The sequence below is a fragment of the Musca autumnalis genome, unplaced genomic scaffold, assembly GCF_047663935.1.
Source record: "Musca autumnalis isolate F117 unplaced genomic scaffold, ASM4766393v1 scaffold_1, whole genome shotgun sequence".
In the NCBI taxonomy this organism is placed as follows: domain Eukaryota; kingdom Metazoa; phylum Arthropoda; class Insecta; order Diptera; family Muscidae; genus Musca; species Musca autumnalis.
Window position 1 is genome coordinate 309,134,242 of NW_027411644.1, and position 16,016 is coordinate 309,150,257.

Consider the following 16,016-nt stretch of genomic DNA (forward strand, 5'->3'; position numbering starts at 1 on the left):
TGAGTCTAAAAACTTTCCGTCAGATATTTGTCGGTATAGATCGACGTTTTGAAATACCCCCGATAGAACGGTGCCTCACATTGTTTTCCCGAAATTGCTGAAATTTTGTATTAAGTCCTCTTCATACATGAATTGAAACTAATTTTTCCATTTTACTTCAATACAACTCGTGGTGGAGGGTATAACGAGTTCGGCCCGGCCGAACTTAACGCCGTTCTTACTTATTTTTCATATACATACATACATACATACATACTTATATACATATCGTCACCATAAATGCCGGAAGACGTAACCCACAAAAATAAAACTTTACAGGAGAAGCAAAAAACTTTATAAAATGAAAACGGTGTTATAAAATATCGAAAAATTTTACTATCGTGTTTTAAGACAGAGAAGAAATATATTTTTTGAAAAAAATTACATTTTTTTCCAGAATGTTAGAAGCTGTGTGGGTTACGTCTTTTGGTATTGTATTTTTCTGAAATACTAAAAGACGTAACCTACAATTTATTGAGTATACATTTGAAGAAACTAGTATAAATGAAAAATTATAAACAAATTAGGACTGGTTTATTGGCCTACGCGGTTAAGCGAACTTTAAACTAGCCATCTGACGGTGTTGGGTTCAATTCCCAGTCTTGACGTTGATATTTCAATGGACCACAATTAGGTGAACTGTTTATTCCAACCATCACTATAATTACTTATAATTTCAATTGTATTATACGATATTAAATCTGGAATATTATATTTATTGTTGTATTTAAGTCAATTTATTGACAGAATATAGTTCATATAAATTAAGTGATCTGTAACAGTTTAAATGTAACTTTTAATTGTCATAAGGAATATTGTCATAAAAGTAATGACAATCACTTGGAATTAAGCGTTTTAAGTCTTGCAGGTGTTGAAATTTCTTTCTTGAAACTTTTAGCCTTTGTGTATACATCTGAGGAGGATTCACTGCCTCACTGTCGGACTTCTCTATGGTAGAATCTGCTACTCGTCTTTGATATCAAGTTTAAAAAAGATTATACTGCTATGATCAAAAGCCAATGCTCGCAGTGACTGTAGGATTTCCTGTCTTTTTGTATAATCCAAACCAATACAGAAAATTTGCGTTTTTGTCTGGACCTATTCGATTATTACAATCAGTTGATCTCTATTAAACCATGGGTTGATTGACCAGACCATCTTCTGCAAATTTACAGCCTAATCGTATCCGTATTTAAAGAATACATCTTTGTACTAGAACGACGTGAATTTTGACCACTTACACGTTTTCGTATCAACGCCTCAAATTTTGAACATTTCCGTTCGTTCTTTCTCTTGGAAAAATTAACAATATCGGGACGAGCGTTGCCTTCCGAATAACCACTTCCTTTTGTCCGGTTAACATATTGTTTTCCATACGTGCGTTTTAGATGTTTATTTAAATCAGGGCATAGGTCTCCTGTCATCATCTTCAATTATTTCAATTATGGATTTTTTCTGTAAGACCAGTAAAAACCGTCTAAAGTCAAAGTTATGCCTATATATTATATAGGTATATTTAAAATATGGATGTACCTATTTATTACATTACAGATGCCGATTTCCCGCTAAGGAGAAGCGTTCAACGAAGTTTCTATATATTTTTTTTCCTTTTTAAAGGTGCGACTTTTCATTATTTCATTCAGTTTTTTCTTTTATTAAAGTCTGTTTTGTCTTTCTTTGGAATTTTTTATGTACCTATGTGTCTGCTGTGCTTTTGCTTTTTTCTATGCTTTTCAATAAAACACCACCATTTATAAATGTGTGTATATGTTAGAGATTTCCAGTGAGCGCTTGCTGATAGCAAGTAAGCATACATTTCAATGTGTTTCACATTGACATTTACGCTCCCTTGCTCTCAGAAAGGGCCCACTGGTGCACGTGTTTGTTTTTTTGTTTGTGGCTTTTGGGTTTGTATTTGTTTGCACCCAAACATACAATTTGTTTGCACCCAAACATATAATTTGTTTGTATCCAAACATATAATTTGTTTGCAGCCAAGCATATAATTTGTTTGTAGGACCCAAACATTTGTTTTGTTTGGGACTGCTTGCAAACAAATATATGTTTGCTGCAAAATATGTTTGGGGCATATGTTAGAGTGGCCTTTTTAGAAATACAGAAATACACCATCAGCCTGGGACCTGGAGAAAAGAAGCGAACTGAGGTCTATAGGGTTTTTTTGAGTTTTTGGACCAATTATTCATGGAGTATGGACTTGCCCCCAAAAAAGTGTACCGATGTAACTAGGGCTCCATACACAACATGTTGCCAAAACTATCACAGACAAGTCCTTAAACTGCACTCTTTTCAAACTTTGTGTGAGAGGTTCTCGAAAGAGTGGTCCGATGTAGACAATATTCGGCCATAATTCGAGGCTGTAAGAAATAATACGGTCTACCCAGTTTAGTTGGTGCCGGCAGGTTATTTTGGAGATTTTGAATAATTATTCCAGGCAGTATGCACTTGAACCGTCTTAAAAGAGCATGCAAGAAGAAGTTTCTGGAAACAATTCAAAACGATCCGAGACGAGCTGTTGACCAGAAGCACAACCTGCTGAAAAAAGATCAAAAGGATCCGATATGAGCTCTTAAACTTCACTTTTTCCGAATTTTGTGTGGGCGGTACCCGAAGGAGTGGACCAATATAGTCCATATTCGAATCCGATATATGCCTGGAAATAATGGGGTTTATTCTGAACGAAAACTCCCCTAAAAGAGAGAGTGAGAAAATTCACGGGAAATTTAGTCACTTTGCGGAGGCCCAGAAGAAGAAGGATTGAAGATTTTCTTAGGAAGGTCCAAAGGTTTATTTAAAGAATGTCAGAAGATATGATCTTCTTATATTTTGCGGAGGCCCAGAAGACTTTACCCTTCTTATAGAAGGATTGAAGGTCTTAGGAAGGATAGACGATTTATTTAAAGAATGTCAGAAGGCCTTCTTATAGAAGGCCGTAGAGGGCCAGACGATCTTCTTACAGAATGCCAGAAGGTCTTCTTTGAGAAGGCCAAAATGTTTTTTGCAGAAAACCAAAAGGTCTTCTTATAGAAAGCCAAAACGTATTATTTTAGAAGGCCAAAACGTTTTCTTATAGAAGGAAGAAAAATATTCTTACAGCTATCCGGATGGTCTCCTTATAGAAGGTCTATAGGTCTTCTTATAGGTTGACCAGATGGTCTTCTTATAGAAGTGCAGAAGGTCTTATTTTTTAAAACCAGAAGGTCAGAAAGTCTTTTTGTAGAAGGCCAGAGGTTCTTTTTAGTCAGGTCGTTTCCGAGGACCGAATTCCACAACTTATGTTTAACATTAAAGTCCCCCAAGACCTTCCAAACGCGGGTTAATGTTGGGCCTATAACCTTGAGTACAGATATTTATCGGCGGGTTGTATATGTTCAGCAACTCAACCTCAGCAGGACCCCCATACACGTACGCATGTTTGTATAGAAGGCCAGTAAGTCTTCTTGCGGAAACCCAGAAGACTTTATGTATGGATTAGAAGATTTTCTTATAAAAGGTCAGAAATTTTCTTATAAAAGGCCAGAAGGTTTTCTTATAGAAGGACAGAAGGTCTTCTAATGAAGGCCAAAAGTTTTAATTTAAAGGGGCCATAAGGTCTAGCTAAAAATTTTCAAAAGGCCTTCTTATAGAAGACCGTAGTGGACGAGACGATCTTCTTATAAAAGGCCAGAAGATCTTCTTTTAGAAGGCCAAAATATTCTTTATTGAAGCCCAAAAGGTATTCATATAGAATAAGAAAAAGCTCTTTTTAAAATGTCTTTTCAAAGAAGACCAGAAAGGCCTCTTATAGAGACCCAACTGTCTTCATATAGAACATCAAAAGATATTTTTGGAGAAGACCAGAAAGACTGTCCAAAATACCAAATAGTCATGCTATGGAAGACCAAATGTGTTTCTTATGGAAGACCGAAATAGGTCTTCTTGTAGAAGTCCAAATGGTCTTATGATTATGGAAGACACAAGGTCTTTCCTATGTTAATTTAAACGTTCATCTACGGACAGATCGAATGCATTTAAAGTTTTTTCGAATTATGTCGCCCTTTTTGTCATTTAAGCTTGACGACAAAAATGTGGATTAGGATTAAAATTCAAAAGTTTTGCGGAGGAGGTACTTAAAGGAATGGACCGACTTGGTCCACTATGGAAGTGGATCTTATTTTGTGAGTCCTATATTTTCGATAGATATCGCGCCCATTACTAGTGGGCCAGTGGGTCATCGTTAACTTTTGGACAAGTATGTCAGGAAGCATGGACATGTCCACGGAAATATTATATTTAAAACAGAACCACAACGAACAGCATTTCCAAAGGATCTTCGAACAGACTCTAAACTGCATTTTAACACAAATGTTGAACTTTTGTGGGGGAGGTACCCTAAGGACAGGTCCGATATGGGCCTTTTTAGAAGTTAAACTAAATTTGGACAAAAGATTGGGAGGTCCAAAGTTGTTGTTGTTGTAACAGAGTTTTATTATTATATTTGTATGTTCGTTCTCCTGTTCAATCTGGTTCTGGGTCTATCTCCAGTTCCAGGAAAGTGGCTACTTCGATGGGATGTAACCACAGATCCACTGGAGTTAGATGAGTAGGTATGGCGGGGCAGTTGAATAGGTGCTTAGCATCGTGCGGGCCCATGCCGCATACTTGGCAGATATCTCGCACGGTGCGATCAATTCCTCCCGCCCAATAGGAATTTAGGCGACTGCAATATCCCTATCGTAATTGAGCCAAAACTACTCTGGTTTGTCGTGGCAGCTGACGCTCTTCAGCTGCGATAGGTGGGGGATGTACTCCGATGACTGCATTCACACAATAATAGCTTATGGCCTTGGCAACTGTGTCCTCTTGATGCCTGTTGATCTAGAGGTTCTCTCCTATATTGCTGGACCTCCGTCTCTAGAGCATGAATATCCTTTCTGATATGTCTGGGTGTATCGATGGCCAGCAGATGGTGATTGTGATGGCAAGTACCCATCCCAAGCAAGTATTGCAAGGATAGCATCTCATTATGTTGCTGTTCTGGAAGAATCTTTGCCTCCTTATGTAGATGGTCCACTGTAGATTTGAGGAGGTACCCTGTTGCTGTTCTCAGGGCGGAGTTCTGACCAATTCGGGGACCAAACTGGCGCCGAATAGCTTACCACAGACCGACCTATCGCTTTATACGTGGTCAACAAGTGGAGTATCTCACTAAAGTTCTCAACCTGTCGCTAGCCACCTTATTGTTCCCGAAGTCTGGAAAATTGGCAGGGTGGTCCCGCTACTGAAGCCAGGCAAGGATGCCAGCAATGGTGAATCGTACAGGCCGATTACGTGTTTGTCACCTGTAGCGAAGACCCTTGAGGCCTTAGTCCTTCCAAGCATTAGAAATATCTATCAAGTTGCCGATCATCAGCATGGATTCCGTAAGCAGCACAACATGACAACAGCGCTTCACGCCATCTCCACACATATTTGTCGAGGACTCAACCTGGATCGGCCGTTTGATAGAACAGTGATGGTGGCGCTTGACTTATCAAAAGCCTATGATATAGTCAGGCACTCAACGCTGTTTAAGGACATCGAGCAGACAACCCTCCGGCCATGTCTGAAACGTTGGATAATCAACTATGTGTGTGGTCGCCAGTCGTCGGTGGAGTTCAGGAACAAGAAATCCAAGCCCCGTAGAGTAAAACAGGGAGTTCCCCAAGGATGGGTGATATCCACGGAACTATTTAAACTCTACCTTTCCTGTATTCCGCATCCTCCAGACGGCATTGAGATCGTAACGTATGCAGTTAATTATACGATCCTGCCGTCAGGTACCTACCCTGATGACATCTGTGAGAGACTGAACTCCTATTTAACCAATCTTACCACCTTTTTCCACGCGAGGAATATGCAGATATTCGCCACTAAATCGACGGTCACACTGTTCACCATATGGACGGCGCAGTATAGAAGAGAGTTGAATATCAGGATCGATGGTAGCAGAATTCCGACCACAAACTGACCCAAAATTGTAGGGGTCACATTCGACACCACTTTCACGTCGTCCTCGCATGCCACAGCTATCTGCGATAAAGTGAAATGTTGAAACAACGTCCTCAAGTCCCTAGCCGGCAACACTTGGGGCGCAGATAAAGAAACCTTGTTGACTACGTTTGAAGCGATAGGTCCAAAGTTTGGACCAATTTGGTTTCCCCGTTCAAAAGATGTGGCGGATACCATTTTAGTGCAATTTTTAAAATATTGGGAGGGGGGGGGGAAGTACCGGCATCTTCGAAGTGAAACTAAGTTTGAACAAAATATGACGAAGGCCAAATTTTGGACCAAATCGGTTGATCAGTTCGAGAGTAATCGTGCTCTCCAGCCACTACAATGGTGCCATAGAGGTTTTTTGCACCTTTCGCGCTGTTTTCTCAAGGAGTATGGACTTAGCCCTGAAAAAAAAAACGTTTACCGTCGTAATTGAGGCAGCGTATGCAAGTTGCTTATATAACCCATCTTCTAACTTAAACTAATTTTGGCAAAAATATAACGAATACAAGTTGTTACAACAAAAATCAAAGCAATTCGAAAGCTGGTCTTAAACTAAACTTTTCCGAAATTTTGTGTCGGAAGTACCCGAAGGAGTGGACCGATTGAGTCCATATTGGAACCTCACCTAATGGAAATATCATGATGTGCAAAGTATGGATCAAATCGGTTACTACATTCAAGAGTTATCGTGCTCACAAATTTTCCGAACATTTTCGAACTTTTGTGGGGGAGGTACCGGAAGAAGTGGACTGATATAACCCATCTTCGAACTTTAAATAAGTTTGGACAAAATATTACAAAATCCTAATTTTGGACCGAACCGATTGATTCCTTCGAGAGTTATCGTGCGCACCAGCCAGCCAGACAGACGGACGAACATGGCTAAATTAAATCCAAATTGTCTGAAACAGATTTCGTCCAAACATACTTGGGGTCTAAAACCATTATTTCAATGAGGAACATTTTGCCTGTATGAAAGTGTATATACCCTCGTTAGCTTAAATGCTGAGGGTATAAAAAGTTAATAACAGCCAATCTCATCCCGTACACGGGTTAGTGTGAAATATTTTCAATGCGAATATATGCAAATGACCCTGAATAATAAAGATTTAACAATTGGCATTATTTGAGGAATTTCAAAGAATTGACAATTTGTCATGTAAACACCGAACACACGACGTCAAGGCATCTTTACTAAAAACGAACGATTAAAGATAACGATTCACTCTTCCCAATTTAAAAACAACAAATGATATACAATTATTTACAACAACAACTAATGCGGAAACTGATTAGTAATCACACGCACCAATCACACTTTCTTGTCAAAACGGGGAAAATAACAAAATAGACAGACAGCCAGTCAGTTGAACTGTCGAATTTACTCATTCATTAACTATGGTATGATGGCAGCGCCAGTGGCCGCAGCAGCTATAGTTTGGCAATACCTAACCATAAAAATGTTGAATCGTATTTTAATGCCAGGGCATGTATTTGGAATTTTTTTGGTTTTTGGCATAGATGAAAAGAAATTCACAACAAACGGCGTTGGTGCTTGGTTCGATGGTTGGTTGGCCCACCATAATATGGGCTTAGATTATGTAAGCCTTCTTTTACAACTTTAAATGTGAAATATTAAAAACAAACTGGTAGGTAGGTGTCGCTTCTTCTTCATCTTCTTCTTCACCTGTTTTATTTACTTTGTTTGAGGGTTTGGGGTATTTCGCACCACAAGCCTTTTGGCTATTAAAATAGCATTGACAACGCTGATTATTAGGGTGCGTCTTCTTTAACAAATTCATAGTTAAATACAAGCGACGCCCAGTGAGCGAAGACTGCTAATGTAATCAGAGATGCTGATGAGTACTTGAGTAAGATATAATGACAAATGTCAGTGGACCTTAATTCTGCAGAGAAAATAAATAACACCTCCATTAGCAGGGAAATAGTTTGACACACCCTTGTTGAAACAAAACGTTGACCATAACCAAACGGCGTATAAACGGGACAAGTGGTTAAAGACCTAAACCACAGCATTTGGAATTGGCTACGTGCTTGGCATTTTTATTAATTTAGTTTTTTAATATATTTTCGCGTGTCTTTTACTGCTCAGCTGCCAATCAATTTCAGAGATAATGTGTAGCACACACAATATTTGGGGGGATTTTTTATAAAAGGGGAAGTCTGGGAAAAGGGGGAATTTGAAATGGGGTGATAGAAATTTCAGTTACTAATGTTCATTATGGACCACATGGTGTAAGTCATAGAAGCCTTGAGGAGGACGGGGAAGTAAAGTTTCAAAATGAAAAACAAAATGTCGGCCTAAATTGTAGCCGGTTTGTTACAATTCTCAAACAAAATACCGCTTCGCCCTCTGTGACTACCCTTTCGCACATTCATTAAAAAAGAAATCCCCCCAGGTTCTTAATTTGTATTTGCAGGAATTATGTATTTTGTTCTACTTTCAAGGTTACGCCATAGTTTTGTCCCCCCTCCGCAAACCACAACAACATGCCAACGTGCATGAATTTGCAAACAATGGAGTTGCAACCAAAAACAAAATACAATCCTTACAGCCAAGCGTACCTGGCTAGATGTGAGCCTACCTACGCATTTAAAACCACAACAAGCACAACAATCAGTTCCCTGTAGTCGTCCGTCCGTAAGCCTTTAATATGCATGACCTTACACAAATATTTTGCAGACGCTTTTTAACTTCCTGATTTTGTAAGTTTGTTGTTTAGTTTCCTTCTTCTTGTTCTTCTTCTTCGTTGTTTATTGCGGTAAATTAATGTTCTGACAGATAGCAGTAGTAGTAGGCTGGGAGTTTCTGTGGTTAGGTTAGCTTACCATAACTCTGTTGTGTGTTAACGAAATGTTGTAACTTAAAATGTACACTATACCGCAAATGGGTTTACAGTTTAAAGTGATAAATTCTACAATCCCATTCTGCTTAATAGAGGACCAATATGTCTCTTAAACGAACAACAGAAAAAAACAGCAGATAGTCATTTTGCAGAAAATCCAGCCTATCTTCATATTGAAGACCTTAAGATTTTCTTATGAAACGCGATAAGGAATAACAATTTTCTGTAGAAGACCCTCAAGTATTCTATAAGAAACCTTCTGGTCTTCCATAAGGCGACCTTCTAGTCCTATATAAGAAGCCCTTATCGTGTACTGTAAGATGAACTTATGGTCTTCTACAAGAAGGGCATCAGAAGACCTTCTGGTCTCCTATCAACAAGAATACAATTAAATGACCCACTGGTCTTCTATGAGAAGGCCTTCTGGTCTTCTATAAGAATTGCTTGTGGTCTTCAAAATAAAGAGCTTTTGGTTTTCTGTCTGCTATTAGAAGACCAACTGACCTTCTTCCGTAGGAAGTCCTCTGTAAGATATTCTGGTCTTCTATAAGAGGACCTTTCGGTCTTTAATAGAATGATGTTCTGGTCTTTGGTCTCCTATCAGAAGGTTCCGTAAGAAGACCAACTGACCTTCTTCTCTACGAATAGCATTTGGTCTTCTATAAGAAGACCTTCTGGTCTTTTATAAGAAGAATTTCTGTTTTCCGATCAGAAGACCTTCTGGTGTTCTAAAGAAGATATTTTGGTATCCGATCAGAAGACCTTCTGATCTTCTATAGAACGAGCTTCTGGTCTCATATTAGTCTTCCTGGTTTTCTAAAAGATCTTCTGGTCTTCTATCGGATGACCTTTTGGAAGGTCTTTGGACCCGTTTGGTTTTTTTATAAGAACACCTGCCGGTCTCCTACCAGAAGACCCTCTGCTCTTCCAAAAGAATACATCTTGGTCTTCAATAAGATCATTTGGTCTCCTTTAGGAAGACCTTCTTCTATAGGAGGATATTCTGATCTTTCGTAAAAAGACCAACTGACCTGCTACCATAAGGATATCGTTTGGTCTTCTATAAGAAGACCTTCTGTTTATCTATGAGAAAACCTTTTGGTCACCTATCGGAAGAACTTCTGGTCTTTTATAGAACGATCTTCGGGTCGCATATTGGAAGAACCTCCGGTCTTCTATCAGAAGGCCATCTGGTCTTCTATCCATAGAAAAGAAAATTCATGGCCGTCTCTTTGAAGACCTTTCGGTTTTCTATTAGAAAGACCTTGAGGTCTTCTATACGACGACCTTGAGGTCTTCTATACGACGACCTTGTGGTCTTCTATACGACGACCTTGTGGTCTTCTATACGACGACCTTCTGGTCTTCTATACGACGACCTTCTGGTCTTCTATAAGACGACCTTCTGGTCTTCTATACGACGACCTTCTGGTCTTCTATAAGGCGACCTTCTGGTCTTCTATATGACGACCTTCTGGTCTTCTATATGACGACCTTCTGGTCTTTTATAAGACGACCTTCTGGTCTTCTATAAGACGACCTTCTGTTCTTCTATAAGACGACCTTGTGGTCTTCTATAAGATGACCTTGTGGTCTTATATAAGACGACCTTGTGGTCCTCTATAAGACGACCTTGTAGTCTCCTATAAGACGACTTTGTGGTCTTGTATAAGACGACTTTTTGGTCTTGTATAAGACGACTTTTTAGTCGTCTGAAAAACGACCTTGTGGTCTTCTATAAGACGACCTTGTGGTCTTCTATAAGACGACCTTGTGGTCTTCTATAAGACGACCTTGTGGTCTTCTATAAGACGACCTTGTGGTCTTCTATAAGACGACCTTGTGGTCTACTATAAGACGACCTTGTGGTCTTCTATAAGACGACCTTCTGGTCTTCTATAAGACCATCTTCTGGTCTACTATAAGACGAACTTGTTGTCTACTAAAGGACGACCTTGTGGTCTTCTATAAGACGACCTTCTGGTCTTCTATAAGACGACCTTCTGGTCTTCTATAAGACGACCTTCTGGTCTTCTATAAGACGACCTTCTGGTCTTCTATAAGACGACCTCCTGGTCTTCTATAAGACGACCTTCTGGTCTTCTATAAGACGACCTTCTGGTCATCTATAAGACGACCTTCTGGTCTTCTATAAGACGACCTTCTGGTCTTCTATAAGACGACGTTCTGGTCTTCTATAAGACGACCTTCTGGTCTTCTATAAGACGACCTTCTGGTCTTCTATAAGACGACCTTCTGGTCTTCTATAAGACGACCTTCTGGTCTTCTATAAGACGACCTTCTGGTCTTCTATAAGACGACCTTCTGGTCTTCTATAAGACGACCTTCTGGTCTTCTATAAGACGCTCTTCTGGTCTTCTATAAGACGACCTTCTGGTCTTCTATAAGACGACCTTCTGGTCTTCTATAAGACGACCTTCTTGTCTTCTATAAGACGACCTTGTGGTCTTCTATAAGACGACCTTGTGGTCTTCTATAAGACGACCTTGTGGTCTTCTATAAGACGACCTTGTGGTATTCTATAAAACGACCTTGTGGTCTTCTATAAAACGACCTTGTGGTCTTCTATAAGACGACCTTCTGGTCTTCTATAAGACGACCTTCTGGTCTTCTATAAGACGACCTTCTGGTCTTCTAAAAGACGACCTTCTGGTCTTCTAAAAGACGACCTTCTGGTCTTCTATAAGACGACCTTCTGGTCTTCTATAAGACGACCTTCTGGTCTTCTATAAGACGACCTTCTGGTCTTCTATAAGACGACCTTGTGATCTTTTATAAGACGACCTTCTTGTCTTCTATAAGAGGACCTTCTGGTCTTCTATAAGACGACCTTCTGGTCTTCTATAAGACGACCTTGTGATCTTGTATAAGACGACCTTGTGATCTTGTATAAGACGACCTTCTGGTCTTCTATAAGACGACCTTCTGGTCTTCTATAAGACGACCTTCTGGTCTTCTATAAGACGACCTTCTGATCTTCTATAAGACGACCTTCTGGTCTTCTATAAGACGACCTTCTGGTCTTCTATAAGACGACCTTCTGGTCTTCTATAAGACGACCTTCTGGTCTTCTATAAGACGACCTTGTGGTCTTCTATAAGACGACCTTGTGGTCTTCTATAAGACGACCTTGTGGTCTTCTATAAGACGACCTTGTGGTCTTCTATAAGACGACCTTGTGGTCTTCTATAGGACGACCTTGTGGTCTTCTATAAGACGACCTTGTGGTCTTCTATAAGACGACCTTGTGGTCTTCTATAAGACGACCTTGTGGACTTCTATAAGACGACCTTGTGGTCTTCTATAAGACGACCTTGTGGTCTTCTATAGGACGACCTTGTGGTCTTCTATAAGACGACCTTCTTGTCTTCTATAAGATGACCTTCTTGTCTTCTATAAGACGACCTTGTGGTCTTTTATAATACGACCTTCTGGTCTTCTATAAGACGACCTTGTGGTCTTTTATAAGACGACCTTCTGGTCTTCTATAAGACGGCCTTCTGGTCTTCTATAAGACGACCTTCTGGTCTTCTATAAGACGACCTTCTGGTCTTCTATAAGACGACCTTCTGGTCTTCTATAAGACGAGCTTCAGGTCTTCTATAAGACGACCTTCTGGTCTTCTATAAGACGACCTTCTAGTCTTCTATAAGACGACCTTGTGGTCTTCTATAAGACGACCTTGTGGTCTTCTATAAGACGATCTTGTGGTCTTCTATAAGACGACCTTGTGGTCTTCTATAAGACGACCTTGTGGTCTTCTATAAGACGACCTTGTGGTCTTCTATAAGACGACCTTGTGGTATTCTATAAGACGACCTTGTGGTCTTCTATAAGACGACCTTGTGGTCTTCTATAAGACGACCTTGTGGTCTTCTATAAGACGACCTTGTGGTATTCTATAAGACGACCTTGTGGTCTTCTATAAGACGACCTTGTGGTCTTCTATAAGACGACCCTGTGGTCTTCTATAAGACGACCTTGTGGTCTTCTATAAGACGACCCTGTGGTCTTCTATAAGACGACCTTGTGGTATTCTATAAGACGACCTTGTGTTCTTGTATAAGACGACCCTCTGGTCTTCTATAAGACGACCTTCTTGTCTTCTATAAGATGAACTTCTTGTCTTATATAATAAGACGACCTTGTGGTCTTATATAAGATGAACTTCTTGTCTTATATAAGATGACCTTGTGGTCTTCTATAAAATGACCTTGTGGTCTTCTATAAGAAGACCTTGTGGTCTTCTGTAAGGCGACCTTGTGGTCTTCTGTAAGACAACCTTGTGGCCTTCTATAAGAAGACCTTATGGTCTTCTCTAAGAAGACCTTATGGTCTTCTCTAAGAAGACCTTATGGTCTTCTCTAAGAAGACCTTGTGGCCTTCTATAAGAAGACCTTATGGTCTTTTATAAGAAGACCTTATGGTCTTCTATAAGATGACCTTATGGTCTTCTATAAGAAGATCTTGTGGTCTTCTATAAGAAGACCTTATGATCCTCTATAAGAAGACCTTGTGGTCTTCTATAAGATATCCTTGTGGTCTTCTATAAGATGACCTTGAGGCCTCAATAACACTGCCTTTTGGACTTCCATAAGAAGGCTTTCTGGTCTTCAGACCTTCTGGTTTTTATAAGAAGGCCTTCTTGTCTTCTATAAGAAGACCTTCCAGACCTCAATAAAAATACCTTTGGTCTTCTATAAGACGACCTTTAGGTCCCAATAAGCAGGCCTTCTGGACGTCTATAAGAAGACTTTCTGGGCTTCTATAAGAAGTCCTTCAGGCCCCCAATAAGACGACTTTCTTGACTTCTATAATATGACCTCCTGGTCTTCTATGAGAAAACCTGCTGGTCTTCTATAAGCATATTCTGTTCTTCTATTAGAACACCTTCTGATCGTCTATAAGAAAACCTTCTGGTCATCTATAAGAAAATTTGTCTTCTATAGTAACACATTATGTTCTTCTATTAGAAGACCTTATGAACTTGTTCTGGTCTATAAGACCTTCTGGTCTATGAGAATACTTTATGTGCTTTTGTAAAAATACCTTACTGCCTTCTACCAGAAGACCTTTCGATCTTCTATAAGAAGACGTTCTGATTAAGTCATTTTCTCTTCAATAAGGGATCATTCTCTCTCTAAGAAGTCCATCTAGTCTTCTGTCTGAAGTCATTCTGGTCTTCTATAGGAAGACCTTGTGGTAATCTATCAGAACACCTTCTGGTCTTCTTTAGGAGGACCTTCTGGTATAAGAAGATCATCTAGTCTGCTATCAAAAGACCTTCTGGTTTTCTAGAAGAAGGCCTTCTGGATTTCCCTACCATGTGGTAGGAAACCACCAGAAGAGCTTCTGGTTTTCTATAACAAGACAAGATGATCTTCTATTGGAAGACCTTCTGGTTTTCTATAAGAAGTTAATATTACCTTCTGTGGTAGACCGTCTGGGCTTCTATAGAAATGTTAGCTGGTCTCCCATCAGAAGGCCCTGTGGTTTTCCATTTGGTGTTCTTTAAGAAGATCTCTTTCTATAGGAAAATCTTCTTATTTTCCATTCGGTATCTTTTGGAAGACCTCCTAATAATCTTCATAAGATCTTCTGGTCTTCTAAATAATATAAATAACATAATAATAATTGTTCTAGACACATCCCGGAAGGGACAAGGGAGACTTCTCTCATATCAATGAGTGCACCCCGATTCATATTAGCTCAATGTTATGGGACCTGCAATTTATCGCCGAGTCCGATGGGCGTGTTCTATAGGGGAAGTTTACACTATATGTAAATGTCATATGACATGAAATTTTCAATCATTATATAGTCGCTAATATGTGCAATATTGGGGATTTTCCTTACGCCATTTACTTTGTGCGTCCACACCAGCAAAAATGTAATAAAATTACGTCTCCACATTGTCTTCGTGGGTAGATATTGATAGATAGTGTAAACTACCTCTAAGACACCACTTGCAGAGAAGTTTTACATTGTTCTGCATCAAATTTATGCGTTGATGTTTTACTTTTTTCTTAACATTTTCTTACGTGAAATTCTGCATTACGTATTCATATCGAAGAACGACCAAGAAACGTCGATAATAAATTTAATCTTAATTCCTGTACGATTCTTACTTGAGATATAAGTCATTTAAACACATATAATAACAATTATTTATTGTTTTCGATCTTGCCCAACAATAAATATGTCATTCATTATAATCTCAATTTTGATTATTTAGTATTAACGAAATATTAAAAAAAGCTCACCTGACTCATTACTATTGTGACATCATCGGATTTTAAACGGGCAACCATAATTGAAGCCACTGCCAGAATATAATCGCCGGCCATTGTAACCTGTTTCAGAAAGGAAAGAAAGAGAAGAAAAACAAAAATAATAATTAATGTAAACGGAAATTGTTCGAAAATCACTTTTTTATGATTGTAGGATAACTGTAACGAATATTTTTAAATAAAAAAGTATTAAATTATCAGCACTTCCATCGGCATGAAAAGGCCATTCATGTTAATTGTCAGTCATTTATCATGGCAATTAATATGGCCCATAAACATTTATTGGTTTTTACAATTTTCGGTTTATCTTGTTATCACAACAACAACATCAGCAGCAACAACAAGAATAAAATTTACCCTAGCATGAACACGTGAGCTAAGAAACTTTAATGCATAAAAAGGTGTTTAATATTTTGTAAGTGTTCGTTGGTAAAGTTTTTTGGCAGAAAAAAGAAACGACTCGCTTTAAACATAACTTTAAGTTGAAGGTTCTTTTGGCAAAGATAGCAATGAAATTTAATATGACCGTTTTATTTTAACTGGAAATAATGCATTCATTCATATCTCTTGATCGTTGTTGTTCTTATGCCTTATCGTAGGTCATAATTGGCCATGCAAATGTTCATACATGGAATTTTTTTAAGTTGGATTATCTTTTGATTTTTCTTTTGGCAAGAAACACTATTGAATTACTTTGTATGTAGGGATATATGTACATTTTAAGACTACGTATTTAATACGTATTTAATAAATAATATAACAG

At 38.8% G+C, this 16,016-nt stretch overlaps 1 protein-coding gene across 1 annotated transcript in view; it reads right to left on the bottom strand.

Moving 5' to 3' along the window:
• Nucleotides 1-16,016, bottom strand: part of qless (decaprenyl diphosphate synthase subunit 1 qless) — a 173,777-nt gene that overhangs the window by 26,395 nt on the left and 131,366 nt on the right. The window contains exon 5 of the mRNA XM_073962187.1: nucleotides 15,227-15,316. Coding sequence (XP_073818288.1) covers nucleotides 15,227-15,316 — 90 coding nt within the window. The remainder of the gene's footprint in view (nucleotides 1-15,226; nucleotides 15,317-16,016) is intronic.